Here is a 23,089-nt window from a genome sequence, read left to right on the forward strand (position 1 = left end):
AGGATGGCCCCATTGCCTTTGCTCAGGCCATTCTGGTTGAAAGGATGTGGGCAGGTGGGCCGAGCTGGTCACCAGGGACAGACGTTGCTGATGGAGGGGGGACACGTAGCATCAACTCCCTCTAATAATAGTGGCCACACTTTTCTACTGCAGATATTGAGGATGGCCTACTGCATGTGAATATTCTCATGTAGTAGGCAGTGAATATTCTCATCTGACACCAAGCCTGTGAATTAGGTGGTGTCCAGAGACAGGCTCAAGGGTGGGGTCCTTGTCGAAAGTGACGCAGCTCACAAGCAGGAGAGTGGCAGTGGAACCCAGGTGAGGCTGGCTCTGAGCTCTCCACTGTGCTCCTCTGCCTCCTTGAGCAAGAGAAGCAGATGATGAGGATCTCGATGACACGGTGGAGACACGCTCCAGATAGGAAGTGGCAGAGCTGGTCGGGGGGACCCTGGAGATCAACCAGCTCAGCCCCCTCATTTTGCAGATGGGACTACTGAGGCCAGAGAATAGGAGACGAGGCCTCCTCAGCTGCTCTCCTGGACCGCCATCCCCAGAAGCCACCAGACTCCCTCTTGCTCCTGGTCCCTGCCCACCTGCCAAAGTCACGAGGTGGGAAACTGCTCAGCTCCACTGCCCACCCACCCTGATCTGGGTCCAGAGGCTCCAACCCTGTGGGGTCAACAGCAGGGCAGGACAGGGGTTTCCCACTTTTTGCCCTCATAGCTCAACTCCCTAGATAATTCGAGAACAGATTCCAGACCCTGTTCTGGAAGAGCTGCCCCAGATGGCCCAGGCCTGGGAGGGGTAAGCTTCCATAGCAGGCCTGTGTACCCCACCCCTTGGCACTCAGTCACTTGAACAGAGCATGTGCTGAAGACCTACTGTGCGCCGGGCACGGGAGACGCCGCAGCCAATGAGACAGGTCTGCCCTGTGCTCACACAGCTGACCTGCCACGGAGTGAGACGTGGCAGAAACCACCATCGGAATGATCCATTCATCTCAAAGATGTGGGTCCAGGAAGGAAAATATGTGAGATCCTGTGACTGGGCATGGAGGCTACAGAGTCCGGCGGCTTCTCCAAGGAGGTGATATTTCAGCTAGGAGTTAGGGGGACCAGGAGCCAATGAGGAGAGGGAGGTGTCAGCCTGAGCACAGACTTCATGTGAGAAGGGGCCTGAAAGTTCCAGGAGCCGAAAGAAGGCCCGGGGTAGAAAGAAAGTGGAGAGTGAGAGAGAGGGCATAAGAAGAGGCCAAGGCTGGCCGGGCGCGGTGGCTCACGCCTGTAATCCCAGCACTTTGGGAGGCCGAGATGGGCGGATCACGAGGTCAGGAGATCGAGACCATCCTGGCTAACCCGGTGAAACCCCGTCTCTACTAAAAAATACAAAAAACTAGCCGGGCGAGGTGGCAGGCGCCTGTAGTCCCAGCTACTCGGGAGGCTGAGGCAGGAGAATGGCATAAACCCGGGAGGCGGAGCTTGCAGTAAGCTGAGATCCAGCTACTGCTCTCCAGCCTGGGCGACAGAGCGAGACTCCGTCTCAAAAAAAAAAAAAAAAAAAAAAAAAGGAAGAGGCCAAGGCTAGGAGCAGAGGTGGCCACCTTGTGGTCCGGGGGCCCCGTTATCAAAACAAGCCACAGACAGTCCCGGTGTATCCACCTTCGGTTGCCCATTTCTTCGCAGCAGGCTGAGACCTGTTACCTCGAAAGCGCACAAGCACCAAACAAAATTTTCCACGTTCAGTTGTTTTAAAAAATCTCCAAGAAGCAGAATTTAGCCATTTACAGCCCACCTGCTTTGCACACCCACAAAGCTACACTCGTGTCTGCCTGCCATGAATACGACAGAGCCTGGTGACTGTAAGACCCCAAGTTACCGCTGCCCTTGGGAGCTCTCTGGGCCCGAGACTCCCTGCCGCCCTGCTAGACGCTTCAGCCCTGTGTCCCCCAAAGTGGCCTCGCACTCCTCCTTCCTGGATGGTGGCCCCTCACTGTCACCTCTGGACAATCTCATAGACATCCCTCCTTGGGGACTTCCCCTCTCCTGAAACCCCATCCAAGCCCTGCCCACTAAAGCTTGTGTATTCATATGTTTTCCCTTTGACTAGCCCCCTAATCCTCGAACTCACTCCTTACACTCCTCCCTCCCCAGCAAGATTCTCATCCATCTTTGTGTGTTCGAGGTACCGAACACAGTGGCTTGCACCCCGTTGGTGACTGCTGCCTCCGCTCCTGCTAGAGGAGGAGAACCATTGCTGCTGAGGTCTCTGCATCATCTGCCCTAGGAAATGTCAACCCAGAACCAATCATACAGCAACCCCAGAGGCTGCAAAGAGAAGGGGGTGGGAGGACCCCGTCCTCCAGCCTCCCAGCTTTGTGCTGAAATCAAGAGCCACCGCTTCCTCTCCCAGCCGACCCCAGCCTTATTAACGGGCTTCGTTTTAGGGACACCTCCTCCGCCTCTGCTATCTGCTATGCTAACAGGTCAGCTGCCATTTTGTGTTAAACTCCTTCTCATTTATTACAATACCACTTTTTATTGACATGGAAATAAAACTTACAATCAATAAGATATTATGAAATATACATCAAAACAAAAGTCACTGGAGCGGGCGTTTTCATCTGTTCTCAGGAAGGAACAAGGGTTTATGGTGGGGGTGGGGGGGCGCGGAACACTGAACATTTTTCTTCCCTATTACATGATGCGATTTTCAATGAATCTATAAAGAAAATGAAAACATAAATAGAGTAACCAAACAGAATGATCCCTGCAGCTGTCAAAACTTAAAACAGTTCAGTTTTCCTTTGATTTCTGTTTTAAGTTTTGAAAAGTACATAGATCATTCTCTGCTTTTTCCTTTTCTCTCGTTCTTTCTTCCTTTTTTTTTTTTTCTTTTCATAGGGAGGTTTTTTCTTAAATCTGCACATTCAGGGTCTGCTGGCTGTGACCTCTGGCAGCTAAACTGACCAAATGATCAAGGGGACTCTGCATTTCTTTCTTAGGCCGCCGGTCTGGCCTCAGTGGGAACCTCTTATTCTGTTTATGACTCCTCAACGGTGCAGAAAGTTATTCCTTCCCTTGCTGGACACCACATCAAAGGAAGCCCAAGGTGTTTCTTCCTTCTGCTAAAATAGGGTCACCCTGGAGAAAAAGGGGAAAAGAAGGGACCTTCTCGGCTTCTGCACACCTACTGTGTGCTGGGCACCCATGGTTATTCACCTCCGTGGTCTTGTCTAAATCTTGTCATTACGCCATGGGGTGGGGATGGTTATTCCCTGTTTAATGAGTGACGGGAAACTGAGACTCCAGGAGGCCAAGTAACTTGCTCAAAGTCACACAGCAAAGAAGGATCAGAGTCCGGTTCCAGTCCCATCTGTCGACCTCGGGTGGGCGCTGGTGAGGGCTGCCAAGGCAGCCTAGTTGGATTCTCATTTTGTCTGTCTTAAGAACGCGCTCTTCCGGGCTGGGTGAGGCGGCTCACACCTGTAATCCCAGCACTTTGGGAGGCCGAGGCAGGCAGATCACCTGAGGTCAGGAGTTCGAGACCAGCCTGACCAACAGGGAGAAACACCCTCTCTACTAAAAATAGAAAATTAGCCGGGTGTGGTGGTGCATGCCTGTAATCCCAGCTACTCGGGAGGCTGAGACAGGAGAATCACTCGAACCCTGGAGGCAGAGGTTGCAGTGAGCCAAGGTCGTGCCATTGCACTCCAGCCTGGGCAACAAGAGCAAAACTCCGTCTCAAAACAAAAAAACAAAGCAACAGCAACAACAAATGCACCCTTCCAAAGAGCCCTGACTTGGAGACCCCCATACATAAAGCATATATTAGAGTGGCCACCCAACTGGCTCAGGACAAGGGGCATTGAGCCCCTGAGGTCCTCTGACCCCCGAGGGGTTGTGGGGCTCTGCGGCAGCCACCCATCCTTTCCCGTGCCCCCAGTGCAGACGAGGCTGACACGGACTGACACCTGGGTCTCCCGACTCACAGTCCAGTGCGCTCCTCCCTCCCCCCTGCAGCCTTTCAACAGTGAGGCCATGGCAAGCAAAGGGGGCCACACCGTGAAACGGGATCCATCTAGTTTCATGGTTTCAGACATGCTCCCCCAGCTCTCACCATATGGACTGTCAGAACAGCAAGACTCGGATGGAAATGGCCTTCACTATCCTTCCCAGCCCAGGGCCCACTCCCCACCCCATGCCCACCTCAGCACGGTCTCAGAAGAGAGCACAGTCTCCTCAGGACTGAGCCACATTTTCAAAGCACGTTGTCCTACTGTGATCACTTCGTCTGCATGTCTTTCCTCTCCCGTCTTCCCATCCTTAAGGGAGAAGGAGTTTCCTAAATTGCTCGACAGGAACCATGGCATCTCCTTCCTGTGGAGGTATTATCTTTTTTTTTTTTTTTTTTTTTGAGACAGAGCCTCACTCTGTTGCCCAGACTGGAGTGCAGTGGTGCGATCTCGGCTCACTGAAACCTCCACCTCCTGGGTTCAAGGGATTCTCCTGCCTCAGCCTCCTGAGTAGCTGGAATTACAGGTTTCCGCCACCACACCTGGCTAATTTTTTCTGAATTTTAATAGAGATAGGGTTTCTCCCTGTTGGTCAGGCTGGTCTCAAACTCCTGACCTCAAGCGATCTGCCCATCTCAGCCTCCCAAAGTGCTGGGATTACAGGCATGAGCCACTGCACCCGGCCTAATTTTTCTTTTTATGTGAGATTCACATAAAATCAACCATCAGCCATTTTCAAGTGTGCAGTTCAGTGGCATTGACTATATTCACAATGTTGTACAACCATCACCCATCTCTAGTTCCAAGACATTTCATCACCCCAGAAGGAAGCTCTGTGCCCGAGACCAGTCACTTCCCCTTCCCTCCCTCCAGCTGCAGGCAACCACCTCTGCTTTCTGTCTCTTCGGATTGACCTATTTGGACATTTTAAATGGGTTCATACACATGGCCTTTTGTGCCTGTCTGGATTTTTTTTTTTGAGTCGGAGTCTCACTCTGTCCCCCAGGCTGGAGTGCAGTGGCACGATCTCGGCTCACTGCAAGCTCTGCCTCCCGGGTTCACGCCATTCTTCTGCCTCAACCTCCTGAGTAGCTGGGACTACAGGCACCCGCCGCCACGCCTGGCTAATTTTTTGTATTTTTAGTAGAGACGGGGTTTCACCGTGTTAGCCAGGATGGTCTCGATCTCCTGACCTCATGATCTGCCCACCTCAGCCTCCCAAAGTGCTGGGATTACAGGCGTGAGCCACCGCGCCCGGCCTGGATTCTTTTCCTTAGCATAATGCTTTCAGTTTCCATCTACACTGTAACATGGATCAGTGCTTCATTCCCGGTTACGGCTGAATAATATTCCATTGTGCGGATGTGCCACACCTTGTTTATTCACTCATTAGGACACTGTGTGGTTTTTGTCTGTTGGCTATTGTGAATAACGCTGCTATGAACATACAGGTACATGCATTTGAATGCCTGTTTTCTTTTTGTTGTTGTTGTTGTTGTTAATTTTTGTGGGTACATAGTAGTTGCATACATGAACACCTCTTTTCAATTCCTTTGGTGTATCACTAGAAGTGGCATTGCTGGGTCATATAGGGTAATTTCATTTCTTTCTTCCTTCCTTCTTTCCTTCCTTCCTTCCTTCCTTCCTTCCTTCTCTTTCTTTTCTTTTCTTTCTTTCTTTCTTTCTTTCTTTCTTTCTTTCTTTCTTTCTTTCTTTCTTTCTTTCTTTCTCTCTCTCTCTTTCTCTTTCTTTTTCTTTTTTTCTTTCTTTCTTTCTTTCTTTCTTTCTTTCTTTCTTTCTTCCTTTCTCTCTCTCTCTCTTTCTCTTTCTTTCTTTCTTCCTTCCTTTCTTTCTCTCTCTCTCTTTCTCTTTCTTTTCTTTTCTTTCTTTCTTTCTTTCTTTCTTTCTTTCTTTCTTTCTTTCTCTCTCTCTCTCTCTCTCTCTCTCTCTCTTCTTTCTTTCTTTCTCTCTTTCTTTTCTTTCCTTTTTCTTTCTGATGGCGTCTTGCTCTGTCACCCAGGCTGGAGTGCAGTGGCATGCTCTTGGCTCACTGCAGCCTCTACCTCCCGGGTTCAAGCGATTCTCCTGCTTCAGCCTCTCCTGCAACTGGGACTACAGGCATGCACCAGCACGCCCAGCTAAGTTTTTTATTTTTAGTAGAGACGGGGTTTCACCATGTTGGCCAGGCTCGTCTCGAACCGAGAGCCACGTCGCCTGGCCCTCATCTTTAACTTTTTGAGGAACAGTCAAGCAGATGTGTTAATTACATAACTCGTTCTCTATTCACACAAATGGAGACGGAGCTGCTAGTCATTCAAAATAGCAGAGTCTAACAGTGGCCAGTAGGTGGTATATCTACTTTTTATTAAGAAGCTTCCAGGCCCTCTGCTGAGAACTCTGCCTACATTGTGAAATGCTCTGCCACCCTCCGAGCTGGAGGCTCTCATGATACCTACTGTAAGGAAACCGAGACTCGGAGTTCAAGCATTAGAACTTGCCCAAGGTCACGCAGACTTGAGAAGCCAGAGTTCTAATTCGGGTGGCTCGGCCCCCAAGCTCATGTTCTTAATCACTAAACTGTCATGTCCCGATCATGCGCCAGTTGGTTTCTGTTTGGATTGCAGTGTGACAGGGTAGAGGCTGGCAGCGGCGGATCTCTGCTCCTAATTATGCCAGGCTCAGACTGTTATGAAAATGAGTTTGCCTTCCTTGAGCACGCCCCAGCTGTGAGCAGCGGGAGCTGGCCGGCGGGTGGCTGGAATGAAACCCTATGCAGTGGATAACCCACCAAACAGATAAGTGACACTTGACTGCAAAGTAGGACACCGAGTGATTGCCCTCCATCGTGGCCGTGAGCTTCATCCCTCTGTTCCTTCAGAAAACAGCCTGTTGTCCCCAGAACAGCTCCCATTTATTGGGCACTTACTCCACGTCCACCAAGGTGCAGAGATCATCTAACCACAGACCAAAGAGGGGGTATCGTTTTCCCATTTTACAGACAAGGAATCAGGGCCCAGGTAGTTTTCGTAAACAGGTGACGAGCACGCAGGTGTCATTTACCGAGCTGATGTCAGCCCAGGTGCTAGGATTTGAGAACACATACCTCCTCTTTTTATTTATTTATTTATTTTGAGACGGAGTCTCGCTCTGTCGCCCAGGCTAGAGTGCAGTGGCGGGATCTTGGCTCACTGCAAGCTCCGCCTCCAGGGTTCAGGACATTCTCCTGCCTCAGCCTCCAGAGTAGCGGGTACCACAGGCGTCCACCACCACGCCTGGCTAGTTTTTTTTTTTTTTTTTTTTTTTTTTGGTATTTTTAGTAGAGATGGGGTTTCACCGTGTTAGCCAGGATGGTCTCCATCTCCTGACCTCGTGATCTGCCTGCCTCGGCCTCCCAAAGTCCTGGGATTACAGGCTTGAGCCACCGCGCCCGGCCCACACACCTCCTCTTAATCAGAGGCATCATCTCTTTTGGGAACTTCAGATTTTGCTCAGAAGGAGAAGTTTCTAGGAGTTCCTTCCCCAGGACGGTGAACTGCCTCCTGCGAGTGCCTTGGCTGTGTTCATAATCTCAGATGATACCTAGCCAGTTTTTATTGCTCTTTAAAAAAATATATCCCATCGAGGTATTAGTTCCTTGCCACCTCTCACGTTCGCCTTTTGTCAAAACGCTGCGCATTTCCTCCTCATTCCCCTAAACCTGCTGTTGAGTTACCGGCCCCCAGAGGCCGTGGACTCGGAGCGGATGCATCCCCGCACCTCGCTGCTCGCTGCCTTCTCCGGGTGTAATCAAACATCAAGCTAAGTAGCAAATAAATCTCTCGATCTCATAAGCTGCACAGCGAGATCATGTAAATGCAAATGAAGGACCTGATTTCAAGCTGTCGAGGGGGAGGGGAAGGAATGCTGGGGCCCTGTCACCGTGACCACCTCACACGGCAAGGGCCATACATCAGCCGCCAGAACAGAGCAGGCAGCGGGAAGAGAGGCCGGGCTGCCCCGGGGAGCGGGGACCAGGCAGGCGGCAGAGCGCAGGCAGCCCCGGGCCGTGGGAACCAGACAGGGCTGGACTGGGTGGCGGGGCAGGCATGAGGACGCCTGGAGGGGCTCCCCACGGTCCGCGGCTCCCTTTGGACCCGAGCTGGGAGCTGCTATGGCAGTCTTAACAATAAGACAGCAGTAACAGAAACCATCCTTTACTGAGCAACCTCCTGGGCCAGGTGCCATGAAACACTCTACATACAACCTCCGGAGGTTTTGCAGGTGAGGAAAGAGAAGACCAGACAAGGCGAGGGACTTGCCCAAGATCACACGGGAAGTGGCAGAGCTGGGAGTCCAACTCAGCTCTGCGTGAATTAGTATGCCAGCTACCAAATTCTCCTCCGTGACCCCCGGGCCCCAGCCACCAGCTGTCATCTTAGCCCCCATTATAAACCCCAGCAGAATTGCAATGACACAGAAGAGACTTTTTCATAGATAAAATAGAAACATATAACTTAACTCTGTCGTGTGCCTTTTTAAATTATAAAAGTAAAACCTCACTACCAAAAAAAGGGCCCACATCTGTAAACACACGTCCTCACACACCACAGTTACGGGGCTGGGTTTCCTTCCAGTATTTTTTTAATGCTTTTTTTTTTTTTTTTTTTTTTTGGTTTTTAACGTGGTCGTAACAGTAGTCTATGTAGAATTTTGAATCCGGCTGTGTTTTTTTTTTTTTTTCACTTGACATTATTTATACGCCTTTGATCACACATGGATGTGGTCTTCTCATGCGTGGCTTTTTCATATCATTATGCAATGTTCAACTGACGCTCACACAATGCACAGGGTTCAAAGCATCGGGCTTCTAAGAGAATGCCTGAGCCCTTTGATGCATAATGCACCTTATTTTACATGATTGTTTATCTGAGGTTCTCATTATGGAAATAAATAAATATCCTCTATGCTAATAATGATCACAATTTGCATTTATATTGTGCTTTTCATTCGAGGATCTTAAGTTGTTTTACAATAATGAACTACCCCTCCATGAGCACAATAGTATGCGTGTGCGTATGTATGCATGGGTCTAGCTATGTACAGATATTTATTTAATAACTACCAGGCAATGGGATTTCACATAACTGCGCTTTAACAGAATGCAGGAGAGCGAGTGGAGGCTTTTCAACTGTCGAGCAAACATTCATTTAGTTTAGACGCAGGGCTAGAGGGTTAATGAGCTACACTATGTGTGGTTGCCAGAAAGTGAGGAGTGATTGATTTCTTTGAGGGGCTTGCTCGTGATGGAATGAGCATCTTTGGTGGGTCTGAAACTCACGCATGGAACTCCCTGAGAGAAAACCTGCCACTTTGGAAGTGACCACTGGCCCGTTTGTCTGGACTAAGATCCGAGGCTGTCTCAGCAACAAAGCCAGCTGGCTTCCCTCCTTTTCGCCTCTTCGTTTCTCATTTCTTATGTCTGGATTTTTAAGATATCTCGTGCAAAATCCACAAGGTCTTTTAAGAGGCGCACCTGTTTTGCAATAAGAAATGAGGGCTAGTTAAGGGGAAAAAAAAATAGATTGGGTGGGAAATGATTATACTTGAGTTGCAAGGCTGGGTCACGTGTTTTGAAGAAGTTGTACCATGCAAATGGGCTTTGGTGAAGCTCCAGGTCTAGAGACCTTCGTTCCTGGGTCCCAGGTAGTTTCGGATCAAAGCCTGTGGGAAACGCTACCTGCACCTGCCTCTAGCTAACCCCAGTAGTTCTCACAGCGACAGGCTGCTCCGAGGGGGCTTCCGGGCGCCAGGGCTGCCTGCCCAGCTTGGTTCCCAGCGTGGGTTTCCAGGGCCTGGTCCTTCATGATGGGGAGTGGAGGGAGCTGATATTGCAGGAGGAGCCCGGAGAATCCCAGGACCCCCTGGGACGGGGAAAGCGATGGTTTTAATTAGAGCTGAGAGATGGGAAATAAGGCAGAGAGGAGTGACATCTTAATGAGGTTTAATGAAGCTGTCTGCTGATGGGGACAGCTGTCACCCAGAGCTGTATTCCAGCCAAGCCACTTTGTGATGGAGGAAACTCAGAAAAAGGCGGTTTGAAGGCAGCTGAGGAGGGAGAGGTGGTCAGACTCGGAGCTGGGATTTTTCTCCATTTGCCTCTTAATTCCAACACCTCATTGACAAGGGATTCCAGCTAGTGGACCATATTAAAATAGCCTCCAACCTTTCAAAGTTCCCTGTTGTGCAAAACTAAGGTGTGCCTCTTCAAAGACCTTGTGGATTTTGCACAAGATGTTTTAAAAATTCAGACATAAGAAATGAGAAGCGCAAGGATTGTGAGGGCTGAAAGGGGTCTCTTCCCTTTCTGAACCTTGGCTCCTTGCTTGTCCAGTGGGGATACCATGGCCTCCCTTATAGAGTTGTTGTGAGAATTGGGGGATGGCTGGGGGTTAAGCACAGAGGTGTGATGTCCAGGAGAGGTAAGTTTAACCCCAGCTCTTCTATTGACTATCTGGGTGGTGTTGGAAAAGCGTGAACCTCTTTAAGCTTCAGTTTTCCCATCTGTAAAGGGGTGATCTCAGCCTCCACACGGCCCCATAGCCAGGCCACACCCACTGCCCCAGGACCTTTGCACATTCCAGTTTGGGACCTGTCTGGGAGACCCCTTTTGTCTCTGCACATGGCCACGTCTCATCCTGGCCTGGGCTGGTGGGGTAGGCTGATGGGGTCCTGGGTGGCTGATCAGAGCTGAGATTTGGGACTCAGTCTCATCTGTTTCATGGATGTCAGAGTGAGGTTACCAAGCGTCCTAGTGTGTTTGTGCTGCTGTAACAAAATACCTGAGATGGGGCAATATAGAAAGAATAGAAATTTGTTTCCCACCGTTCCAGGGGCTGGGAGCTCAAGATCAATGCGCTGGTGGTTTCTGTGTCTGGTGAGAGCCTAGTCTTTGCTTCCAAGATGATGCCTTGTTGCAGTATCCCCCGGGGTGGTGACGAATGTTGTATCCTCACATGGCAGATGGACAGAAGGGGATCAAAAGGGCGAACTCCCTCCACCAAGGCCTCTTATAAGGGCACCTATTCCCCCATGAGTGGAGAGCCCTCATGACCCAACCACCCCCTAAAGGCCACACCCCTGGACACTGTCTCATTTGGATTAAGTTTCAGCATGAGTTTGGAGGTGGCAAAAACATTCAGACCATAGCACCGTGGAAAAGCTGGTGACCATCAAGCCTCAGGTGCCCCTGTGTTTTGATGGCAGCTGAACTCAGACGTCTGTCACAACCTGCTTGCCTGTGTCTGAAAGTTCAGGGTCAGGAGCACCTCTGAGTGCCTCTGTCTGTAGGTTCATAGCAGGCTTCACACAGCCCCCCTGAGATGCCCAGAGACCACCCCTCTGACAGGCAGCTTTTCTCTGTAGGCTTCTAGAAGGTCCCACTGAACAAGCTGGGGAAGGAGGCCAAGGGTCAGCACTGGGCCCTCCCACCTCTGGCTCCATGCCGCTCCCTGCACTAACTCCCCTTGGCTCTCTTGCCCACCCTGTCTACCTCTGGAAACTTCTTCAGGTCTGTTCTTCCCAAAATGCCAATTCAAGATCTGTACGTGTCTTTCTTTTCCTGGCTACCCTTCGCCCAACCCAGTCAAGACATCTGCCTGGGTCCCAGTCACTTTAGTCCTGAACAGCAGCTCCTCCGTCATTTTGTTCAACATTGTTACAAAGTTGATGAGAAAAGATATCAATGTCCAACTGGAGCCACTGTCTGCATGGCGTCTGCATGTTCTTCCTATGTCTGCATGGGTTTTTCTCCAGGCACTCTGGTTTCCTTCCACATCCCAGAGGTGTGCGCATTAGTGAACTGGCGCATCTAATGGTCCCAGTATGAGTGGGCATGGGTGTGTGTGGGTGCGCCCTGCGATGGGATGGCGCCCTGTCCTGGGTCGGTGCCTGCCAGGTGTCCTGAGCTGCTGGGACAGGTTCCCGCCACTCGCAACTCTGAACCGAAATAAGTGGACCGGAAACACGAATGAACAAATGAGTACAAAGTATTTTTTTTTTTTTTTTTTTTTTTTTTTTTTTGGAGACGGAGTCTCGCTCTGTCGCCCAGGCTGGAGTGCAGTGGCGCGATCTCGGCTCACTGCAAGCTCCGCCCCCTGGGTTCCCGCCATTCTCCTGCCTCAGCCTCCCGAGTAGCTGGGACTACAGGCGCCGCCACCTCGCCCAGCTAGTTTTTTGTATTTTTTAGTAGAGACGGGGTTTCACCGTGTTAGTTAGCCAGGATGGTCTCGATCTCCTGACCTCGTGATCCGCCCGTCTCGGCCTCCCAAAGTGCTGGGATTACAGGCTTGTGCCACCGCGCCTGGCCGAGTACAAAGTATTAAAACAAAAATCTGTGGCTGGGCATGGTGGCTCACTCCTGTAATCCCAGCATTTTGGGAGGCCGAGGCGGGCAGATCACTTGAGGTCAGGAGTTCCAAACCAGCCAGACCAACATGGAGAAACCCCGTCTCTACCAAAAATACAAAATTAGCTGGGTGTGGTGGTGCACACCTGTATTCCCAGCTACTCAGGAGGCTGAGGCAAGAGAATCACTTGAACCCGGGAGGCGGAGGTTGCAGTGAGCCAAGATTGTGCCATTGCACTCCAGCCTGGGCAACAAGAGCGAAACTCCGTCTCAAAATCTGTAAAGTTCTGTATATGATCATCATACAAATGCACGACTGTGGACAAAGCATAGAAAAGCGCTCAGCAAGCCCTTCGGATTGATGATGTTTGTTTTTTACCTGCATAGTCGTAGGAGGGGCTCTTGGCAATTTTGACTTTGTAAACATTTATTCCTTGATTTAACCCATTACCACTCTGCTGTCACTCATGGATTCCCCCCAAACTGGGTAAATAATGATCTTATTTGTTTTTATTAATCTTTCTTGAATGTATGGATAGCTCACATTTATATAAATATTCAATATTAGAAGTATTTTGGTGGTTATTGAGTTTGGTGATGTTTTTGTGACCAGATTGTGCCATAGGAACTTAATTCTTGTTATCTATTAGCCTACGTTAAAATTGGGTTTCTTATACATTGTTTTGCTTAAAGTTGCAATTTCCAAAAACATATTGATGATGTTGAGTGAGGACTTACTGTTAAGTTTTCTGAAGGGATAGCTCTTCCCATGAACCTCAGTCTATATATTGAACAGTGGACTTTTGCCAGGCATGGTGGCTCACTCCCATAATCTCAGCACTTTGGGAGGCCAAGGCAGGAGGATTGCTTGAGGCCAGGAGTTCGAGACCCGCCTGGGCAACACAGTGAGACCCCATCTCTACAAATAATTTAAACATTATCTGGGAGTGGTGATGTGGGCCTGTAGTTCTAGATACTCTGGAGGCTGAGGTGGGAGGATCACTTGAGCCTGGAATGTCGAGGCTGTAGCAAGCTGTGATTGTGCCCCTGTACTCCAGCCTAGGCCATGGAGCAAGACTCAGTCTCAAAAAAGAACCCCCCGCAAAACAAAAGAACAAAATGACAACAACAAAAACAGCAGACTTTACCTGGGGTTCTCCTGTGTGTAAGGCACTGTGCTGTGCACCATTGCGTGGGGCAGAGAAGACCAGGAAGTCAAGACTCACCTGTTCCATATGAGCCAAACCCCACCTGTAGAGATGAGGTCTGTGCGCACGAAAAGACAATCAAGCCCAGGCCATCTATGCTAAATGCCGGCTCATGAAGTAGGAGGCAACAAAGACTGTGGAGTTAGATGTGGGCTCAGACCCGCCTTGGCCGCTCAGCTGTATGGCTTTGAGCAGTCAGGGCCCTCCAGCTGTCCGTGCCTTCTTTTCCATACCTGTGAAATTGACATGGTGGTTACATCACGTTGCAGGATTGTTTTGTGAATTGGCAGTAACAGGGGAGCCGGGCGCACAGATGCCAGGATTATAGATGTTTGATGAGTACATGGCCAGGTGGGTGTCCAGTTAGTCTGTCTTGTGGGGCAGATGAGCTGGTAATAGGTGGATGTGCTGCTTGTCTAGGGCATTTGCACGCGAACAAAGGGACTCTGAGACACGCTGTACTTGCACCTAAAGGACTGGAATTGTGGACAGTGGGATTTCAGGCCATGGAGGTATCTAGGGCCAGGAATAGAGGGGAAGGTTGCCGAGGACTCCCGCGGCTCCAGCCTGGGCGGACACAGCCATGCTCATTTGATTGTGCTTTGCTTTATTGCGCTTTGCATGCAGGAGTCCTCACAAAGCCCCATTGGTGGCCTCCAGCTGCGCCCAAGTGAGGCCCAGGGATCCCTGGAGTTTCCTACCCGTGACCCTCTCTGACACTGCGGTGTAGTGTAGCCTGCCCAAGAGGGAAGGAAGTCCAGGCGCCAGGGCGGAAGACCGAGAGGTTGATAGGGCTTCTCTGAGTGTCCAAATCTGCTTCTCGGCTGAATTCCTGGGAAGTTCCGCTTCATCCTTCCAGGCGACACTACGGTCTGGAAAAGTCCTGGGAGATGAGAAAAACACTGCTATGGGCATTTTTGGGGATTTCAGGATGAGACTCTCTAGTCTCAGAAACGTAGACCAGAGAATCCCTTTGGAAAAAAAAAAAGTCATTGTGTTGTTGTTGCTGTGGTTTATCTGGTGCCTGTGTTCATGCAGTTCTCATGTGAAGCTGGGTCTCCAGTGTGGACAGAGAGCACATTGCTCCGTCAGCAAGGGGTTGGGGGAAAGGGCTGGCAGACACAGTCATAGATGAATGGCTCCTGGGGGAGGGCAGCAGGCAGCGGGTACAGTGTGAAGGGCACACATCGGGTCAACAACATCATGACCCGTAAAGCCCCCGGTGCTATCTTCAGTCACTGCCCCAACCCGGGGGTCCTGCACTCCTGACTTCTAAACCCAGAGATGAGTTCTGCTGGTGTCTGGCTGCATCTGTGTGGAGCAGCGCACCTCTGTGTGTCTGGCTTCCTTCACGCCACACTGTGTAAGGACCACATATGTGGTGGCCCACAGTAATGTTCTTTCATTTTCAGAGTTTCTTTCTTCTCTTTTCCTTCCTTCCTTCCCTCCTTTCTTTTTCTTTCTTGTTTTCCCCTTCCTTCCTTCCTTCCCTTTCCTTTCCTTTCTTTTCTTTTCTTCTTTCTTTTTCTTTCTTTCTTTCTTTCTCTTTTTCTTTCTTTCTTTCTTTCTTTCTTTCTTTCTTTCTTTCCTTCTCTCTCTCCTTCCTTCCTTCCTTCATTCCTTCCTTCCTTCCTTCCTTCCTCCCTCCCTCCCTCCCTCCCTCCCTCTCCTTCCCATTCCTTTCCTTTCCTTTCCTTTCCTTTCCCTCCCTTCCTTCCTTCCTTCCTTCCTTCCTTCCTTCCTTCCTTCCTTCCTTCCTTCCTTCCTTCCTTCCTTCCTTCCTTCCTCCTTCCCTCCCTCCTTCCCTCCCTCTCTCCTTCCTTCCTTCCTTTCTCTCTCCCTTCCTTCCTTCTTTCTTTTCCTTTCCTTTCCTTTCTCCTTTCCTTTCCCCTCCTTCCTTCCTCCCTCCCTCCCTCCCTCCCTCCCTCTCCCTCTCCTTTCCATTCTTTCCTTCCTTTCCTTTCCCTTCCCTTCCCTTCCTCCCTCCCTTCCTTCCTTCCTCCTTCCCTCCCTCCTTCCCTCCCTCTCTCCTTCCTTCCTTCCTTTCTCCCTCCCTCCCTTCCTTCTTTCTTTTCCTTTCCTTTCCTTTCCCTTCTCCTTTCCTTTCCCTCCCTCCCTTCCTTCCTTCCTTCCTTCCTCCTTCCCTCTCTCCCTCCCTCTCTCCTTCCTTCTTTCCCTCCTTCCTTCCTTTCTCTCTCTCTCTTCCTTCCTTCCTTTCTCTCTCTTTCATTCTCTCTCTCTTCCTTTTTTTTTTTGACAGGCTTTCGCTCTGTCACCCAGGCTGGAGTACAGTGGTTCAGTCACGGCTCACTGCACCCTCCACCTCCACCACGGTTCAAGTGGTTCTCCCACCTCAGCCTCCTGAGTAGCTGGAACCCAGGCACACGCCACCACACCTGGCTAATTTTTACATTTTTTGTAGAGATAGGGTTTTGCCATATTGCCCAGGTTGGTCTCAAACTCCCGGACTCGAATTATCTGCTCGTCTTGGCTTCCCAAAGGGCTGGGATTACAGGCGTGAGCCACCGCACCCAGCTCATTCTGAGTTTCTTAATCTCTGTGGGCATTGTTGGCATCAAGGGACAGATAGCTCCTCCACGAGATGGAGGATAGTGCCCCTCCCAAGCCATGATGACCAAAAATGTGTCCAGACATGGCCAGATGTCCTCAAGGGCACATTATCACCCTGATTGAGGACCACTGCTGTAGGGTATTCTGTGTTATGAATATGTCATGAATTTTTTATCCACCTATCATGGCCACTTGGGTTGTTTCTAGCAGTTGACTATCATGAATTGAGCTGCTATGTGCATTTGTAGACATGTTCTTGGGTGGATGTACACATTCATTTCTGCTGGATGTCCAGGATGGAATTGTTGGATTATGGGGCAGGCATATATTTAGCTTTAAGAGATACTGCCAAACAGCTTTCCACAGTGGTTGTAGCAGTTTGCACTTTCACCAAGTGCATGGGTATTCCAGTTGCCCCACATCTTTACCAATAACACTGAATTTTTTTCTTTGCATTTCCCAGAGGTTGACATTTCGACATATGGGTCTTGGCCATTGGGACATCCTCTTAAAGAAGTTCCTATTCAAGTATTTTGCTCATTTTTTCCTATAGGATTATCTGCCTTTTTCTTATTGATTTGTAGTAACTCTTTATATATGATGGATAAGATTCCTTTGTAAGATATATATATTGCAGATATCTTCTCTCACTCTTTAAACTCACAGACTTTTAGAACCAGGGGCACTCTGTGTTTCCCACATCAAATACCCTGGTGCACATGACTGCCATTGCTTAACTGTACTTTTTGCAAGACAGTGAATTTCATAAGAGCAGGGCTGTGTGTCTGATCTGTTCACCCTAGAACTCCCAGCACAGAGGGCTTAGCGCTGAGTGGGTACAAAAGAAATATTTGTGGAATGAAAGTATGAGCAAACCTCCCATTGGGATTTTTTTTTCTTTGTAGTCTAAAGCTTCCACATGTTTCAGCAGTTATTGATTCCCAGGCAACCACAGTAAAAAGCAGAGATTGAGGCACAAGCCTGCTCCCTTGCCCCCCGCCTGAGGGTGGCAGCCAGCTCCTGAGTCTGTCTGTCATTCCCCTGCCAGTTGGAACTCTGCCCACCTGCACCTGCCCTGAGGGAGGCGGGGTCTCTCCCAGAGAAGTCACATTTTAATTAACTTCCCCGGCAGTCACTGGAGAGGCCGGATCATTTTCATAAACAAATGAGAGGCCAGAGCTTTGTCTGTAACTCAGAGAGCATAGTATGGAAGGAATTCAAAACAAACCACTCTGCAGGGTCCCCATGCACCCACCTGAAACTCAGAGCTCCATCACTCCTGAGGGACACTGGGGTCTGGGATTTGAGATGGAAAAGAAGAGGGAGAAAAATGATCAACTGTTGTGTAGACAAGAGCCGATGGTCTCAAAGTAGGCTGGATGAACTGCACGTCTGTGTACCCCTAAAATTCAAAACCTAACTTTGGATGAGATGGCATTAGCAGGGGGGTCTTTTAGGAGACAATTAGGTCATGGAAGCAGAGCCCTCATGATGGAATTTGTGCCCTTAAATGAAGAGGAAGAAAGCTAACTCTCTCTTCTCTCTGCCACGTGAAGATATAACAAGAAGGCGGCCATATGCAAACCAAGAAGAGAGCCCTCACCAAGACATTGGGTCTGTTGGTTTCTAGATCTTGGACTTCCCAGCCTCCAGGACTTTGATAAATAAATGTCTATTGTTGAAGCCACCCAGTCAATGATAATTTGCTATGGCAGCCTGAGCTGACGAAGACATAGTGTTTTACCCACTCATTTATTCAACCCCTATTTATTAGCATCTGTTCTACACTGAGGCTTGGGAAAAGAAGAGTGAGAGTAAAGATTCACGGGGTATACAAAAAATCTCCATACCTTCTGCTCACTTCTGTTGTGAACCTAAAACTTCTGTAAAATATAAAGTCCGTTTTTTAAAAATAACCTTAAAAAATAAAGATTGGATCCCTTTCCTTGTGGGGCTCACAGGCTCATGAGGGAAGGCAGACATTAAACTGATCATTATGCAATGAATGACTTAAGTACAGTACTTTGTAATTTTATTTGAGATGTAATTCACATTCCCTACAATTCACCCATTTAAAATGTAGAATTCAATGGCTTTTAATATATTCACAGAGTTGTGACACCATCACCGCAATCATTTTTAAAACATTTTCATCACTCCCCAAAGAACGCCCCTTAGCCATCACAGCTACAATCATTCCATCCCTTCCCCCACCTGTCCCCAGCCCTGGCAACCACGAAGCTACTTTCTGTCTCTGGATTTGCCTGTTCTGGACATTTCATATAGATGGAATCATGCAGGATGCGGCAGTGCTCTGTGTCTGGCTTCTCAGCATGATGTTGTCAACTCCATCCACACTACCACGGGTACTACCCTGTCATTTTGTAAGTGCCGTGAAGGTAGGCTGAGGCCGCTGTGGTGCCACCATATAATAAGGAGGCTTGTCTAGGACTGATGCCAATCTGGGAAGGCTTCCCAGAGGAAGTGGTTTTTAATATCAGGCATTTATTGTGCACCTGCTGTATGTCAACAGGGAAAAAGAAGGTAATAGGAGCCATGGCTCTGGCTGGATAGGAGTGTGTAATCCAGGCGGGGGGTCTGCATGTGCATTTATGGAAACTGAGAAGGTAGCAAGTTCTAAGCCCCAAATGAAGAGAATAGATAGTCAGAGTCACTGGCATTCAGACAAGGGTGAGCCATGGTGAACCCAGGGGTCCCAAGAGCTTCTGACAGAGACAGGGCTTGAAGAATAAGGACCAGTAAGGGTGGGCCTTGAGGAAAGAGCAATGGAGGCGGCTGGGATGCCTGCGGTCCTTCAGACAAGGGGGGAGTGGGTTCGTCTGTCTCAACAGGGGGGCCATGGGGGAGTCTGGGAGGCAAAGCCACAGGGCTGGGTGGGGTTGGAGGGTGCAGGACCTGGACTGCCAGCAGAGGGGGGGGTTTATTCCAGAGGCAGTGACGAGCCACGCTGGGTGGTCCTTGACCATCTCTCTACCTCTCAGCACCCACCCTGTGGGAGCTGGAGAGATGGGGATATAGACGAGATGGCAGGAGACAGTGAGGCCAGAGCCCACCAGACCCTCTGGACAGTCTTTGGTGTGGCCAGAGTGGAGAGATCCCAGGAAATGTAACACCCTGTGACTTTGAGTCCACAGCCTGTGGCTTGCGGCCTGTGACCTGTGGGAGGAGCAGCGGAGCCTACCCTTCTCAGTAATGGCCCCGGGGCCTGCTGGCACCAGGGAGCCCCAAGAAGCTGGGGCTGTGGGCACTTCTTTGGCTTGTGGATCTGAGCATGAGCTGGGGGCAGCCAGCCTGGGTTCCAGTCCCAGCTGTGCTACTTCCTACTGCTTGACCTGAGGCAACCTGTCGGATCTTTCTGTGCCTCAGCTTCCCCCTGAGAAACGGGGATGGTAATGAGACCTGCCTCACTGGGTGGCTGTGCAGACGGCATGAGGGAAGGCCAAGGAACCCCAAACATCGTGCCTGGGATGCAGTCAGAACCCAGCAAGTGCCCATCGATGCAGCAGGTGCTATGGGGTTTGCAGCACTGTGCAGGACAGGGCCTCTGACCTCGAGGAGCTGCTGTGCTAAAGGGAGACCGCGTGGCAGGATGATCAAGAGCGCCAGCCAGGAGGACGGGCACGCCTCCATGCGATGCCCTGCCCAGCCCTTGGGGACCGGGGATATAGACCCTGCCTCTCTAGACCTCAGTTTCTATAGCTATAAATGGGTGGTGGGTGGGGGGCGTCTAATGTGGTTGATGACAGGACAATTTCATTTGTACAAACCACCTCTGAGAGGCCAAGGAGTTCCCTAGAGTCGCAGGGAGTAAGGACAGCTGGCCAGGTGCAGATGGGTGGCAGTGGCCCTGTCACTGTGTCTTCCCCAGGTGAGCATTCGAGGAAGTGACTTCCTCAGTGATGATGGTTTGAGTGGTCCCTGGTGTGAGGAAGGTGGGAATGAAGGTAGGGAAGAGGTCTCCTTCCCTTGACGGGGCCTCCAGATGAAGCCTCCCGAACTGGGTCTTTCATTTCCGGCTTGAGCCAGCCAGGTCTAGGCTCCACCCCAAACACAGCTGCCCAGCCTGGGAACTGTACCTCCCCACTCCAACAATACAGATGTGCCGAGAGGCCTCCCATCTCCGATGTCCTCATTTGCCTTCAGCACAGACACGCGGACCCGCTTCTGCTGTGTGACCCTGTGCCAGCCGCAGCCTGCGCTCCTCCCAGGGAGGGCTCTGCCACCCACTCCTGTGCCGCCCCGAAGGTTGCAGCAGGGCCTGGGGCAACGCAGGCATCTGGTGCCTCCCTGCCGCCGGATTATAATACGGTTGGTCTGAGACTCCACTCCTCACCTCTGCTCTCTGTCCTTCCCCCGACAGGCTGAACTCGGCAAGCCCCGGGAAAGAAGCTACAGTCTGCCTGGCATTAATTTTAATTACGGACTCTACATCCGAGGGCTTGATGGAGGAGTCCCTGAAGGTGAGCGAGCAGCTTTGGAGCATGAGGGCAGAGGAGTGGGCGGGAGGCCCACCCCTCTTCACAGAGCCCTTGACCTAGCTCGCTGCTTGGCAGCTGGTTGGGTGCTGGAGAAAGACCCAGGGACCGCCAGCCTGGGCAACGGAGTGGTAAAACCCAGGACGTGGCCCAGACAGGGAGGGTCGAGCAGGGCCCTGGTGTGCAATGTCAGGGAACTAGCATGGGCACCCCCCCGCCTGGCAGGGACTGTGGGCACCGTGCTGCTCAGGTTATAAGTACAGTGAGCCTGGGACCAACCCTCTGCCTGCCCAGAGGAAGTCAAGGGCCAGGCCAGCCCAGCTCCAGGGAAGATGCTTGACTTCGGTCCGCTCTGGGATCTCTGGGAGCCCTGATCCCACCCTTTTGGGCCATCATGCTTTCTGGGGGCCAGGCAGGGTTGTCACCCAGCAGGCTCAGGTAAATGGGAAGGCCGGGGACCCGCGTGCCCCTATTTCTCCTTGATCAGCTGCCTCAGGGTGCTTACTCCCAGGCTGACCACTGCCCCGTGGGTCTCTCCCTGCCTTCAGCCATCGGACGCTGGAACGTGTTTAAGCAGCAGCCCACCTGCCCCCACGAGCTGACCCGGAATTACATCGCAATGAACCGTGGGGCGGTGAAAGCCGGCCTGGTGACTGCCCAGGAGAACTTGCTCTACCATCAGCTCAACGACATCCGCATCAGTGACCAGGATGACCGGCGCCTGAAGAAGGAGCCGCCCCCTCTCCCTCCAAACATGACATTTGGGATCCGGGCACGGTGAGGTGGCTGGCAGCCAGGGCTTCATCCCTTGAGGGGTGGGGGTACCAGCTGAATCAGGGACAAGGTCGGAGGCTGACAGGGAAATGGAGCATCCTGCCAGCCCCACTCTCCTCTCCCCAATGACTGTCTCTTGTGTGACTTCTGTAGCCACACCCTGAATCCTGCTGAGCTGGGTCCTGGCCTTACAGCGGGTACCCTGTAGGGCTGTGCACAGGTCACCCACTTTCCCTTGATCAACAAACAGTGACTGAGACGTGTCCCTGGACCAGGCCCAGTGACTCATCTCTGTAATCTTAGCACTTTGGGAGGCCCATGTGGGAGGATCGCTTGAGTCCAGGAATTGGAGACCAGGCTGGGCAACGTGGCAAAACCCCGTCTCTACAAAAAAATTTTAAAAATTAGCTGGGCATTGTGGCATGTGCTTATAGTATCAGTTACCTGAGGGCTGAGGTGGGAGGATTGCTTGAGCCCAGGAGGTCGAGGCTGCAGTGACCCGTGATTGTACTACTGCACTCCAACCTGGGCAACAGAGTGAGACCCTGTCTCAAAAAAAAAAAAAAAAAAAGGCCTGTCTCTGTCTTCATGGGGCAAGAGAGGGGAGAGCCTGCTAAGTTACCCAAGCACAGCACCACCCTAAGGAAGCCACGAGAGAGGCTCTGGAGCCTGGGCTCAAACCTGGACTCTGGCCATGACTGGCCGTGGGATCCTTGCCCCAGCTTCCGCATCTGTAGAATGGAGATAAGAGCAGCACCTGTTTCGCCGTATGCTGAGGTTTCAGTGACGTAACGCATACAAAAACCTGAGCACAGGGCCTGGCCTACAGAAGGTGCTCAATAAATGTTAGCTAGTGTTCATGTTAAGATATGATGTAATGTGAGTTGTAGATCCAAGAGCTATGAAATTTTTTAAATTTTTTATTGAGGCAGTAAAAGGCACAAATCATGGAGTTTTCAGCTTAATGCAATTTTACAAATGGACACACTCAAGTAACTACCACTAAGATAAAGATATAGAATAAATCCGGCACCCCAGAAAGTTCCGGCACACCCCTGAGAAAACAGTTCTATTCGATTCTTCCATCCCCTGAGAAATGATTGTCCGGTGGCCCCACTGTCACCACAGGTTAGATGACTGGCATGCACATCCCAATGGGTCCACATCCTCACCATTGTCAACAAGGGCACGACTGGCTTGGCGCTTAGATCAGCTCCCTAGTGCTAATGAGGGCCCACAGGCCACACACAAGTAAATGGAGGGAGATGGGGGGACACCAGCAGAAGAGCCACACGTCCCATCCAGTCAATGCCCCGTCTTCTTCTGACTGTCCTATAGAAACCAGCCAACTGCTCTCTCTTCTAACAGAATTGGCCCGTCCCAAGCCACCTTCCACGTTACTCTAGAGTTATCTTGCGAACACACAGATGAAATGAGCCAGATGTGACCCATGTTCCAACCCTGGCACACAGGACATTCTATAAAAGCAGAACGTAGTTGCGTTTAATCAAAACTCACTCATGGCTCACGTGATTGGAAAGTGCAGGGATGACTTCAGGCATAGCAGGATCTAGACAGTCAGGCAACGTCATCAGCAACAGGTCTCTGTTTCTTGGCCGTGCTTCCTGATTTTGGCTCCATT

At 50.7% G+C, this 23,089-nt stretch overlaps 1 protein-coding gene across 2 annotated transcripts in view; it reads left to right on the forward strand.

Annotated features, from left to right (window-relative positions):
- The window catches only part of CFAP77 (cilia and flagella associated protein 77), a 166,897-nt gene that overhangs the window by 75,248 nt on the left and 68,560 nt on the right, over positions 1–23,089 (forward strand). For both annotated transcript variants that reach the window (XM_008005858.3, XM_073022038.1), the window contains exons 2-3: positions 20,559–20,658; positions 21,222–21,450. In XM_008005858.3, the coding sequence (XP_008004049.3) occupies positions 20,559–20,658; positions 21,222–21,450 (329 nt within the window). The remainder of the gene's footprint in view (positions 1–20,558; positions 20,659–21,221; positions 21,451–23,089) is intronic.

Source organism: Chlorocebus sabaeus, chromosome 12 (assembly GCF_047675955.1).
Source record: "Chlorocebus sabaeus isolate Y175 chromosome 12, mChlSab1.0.hap1, whole genome shotgun sequence".
In the NCBI taxonomy this organism is placed as follows: Eukaryota; Metazoa; Chordata; class Mammalia; order Primates; family Cercopithecidae; genus Chlorocebus; species Chlorocebus sabaeus.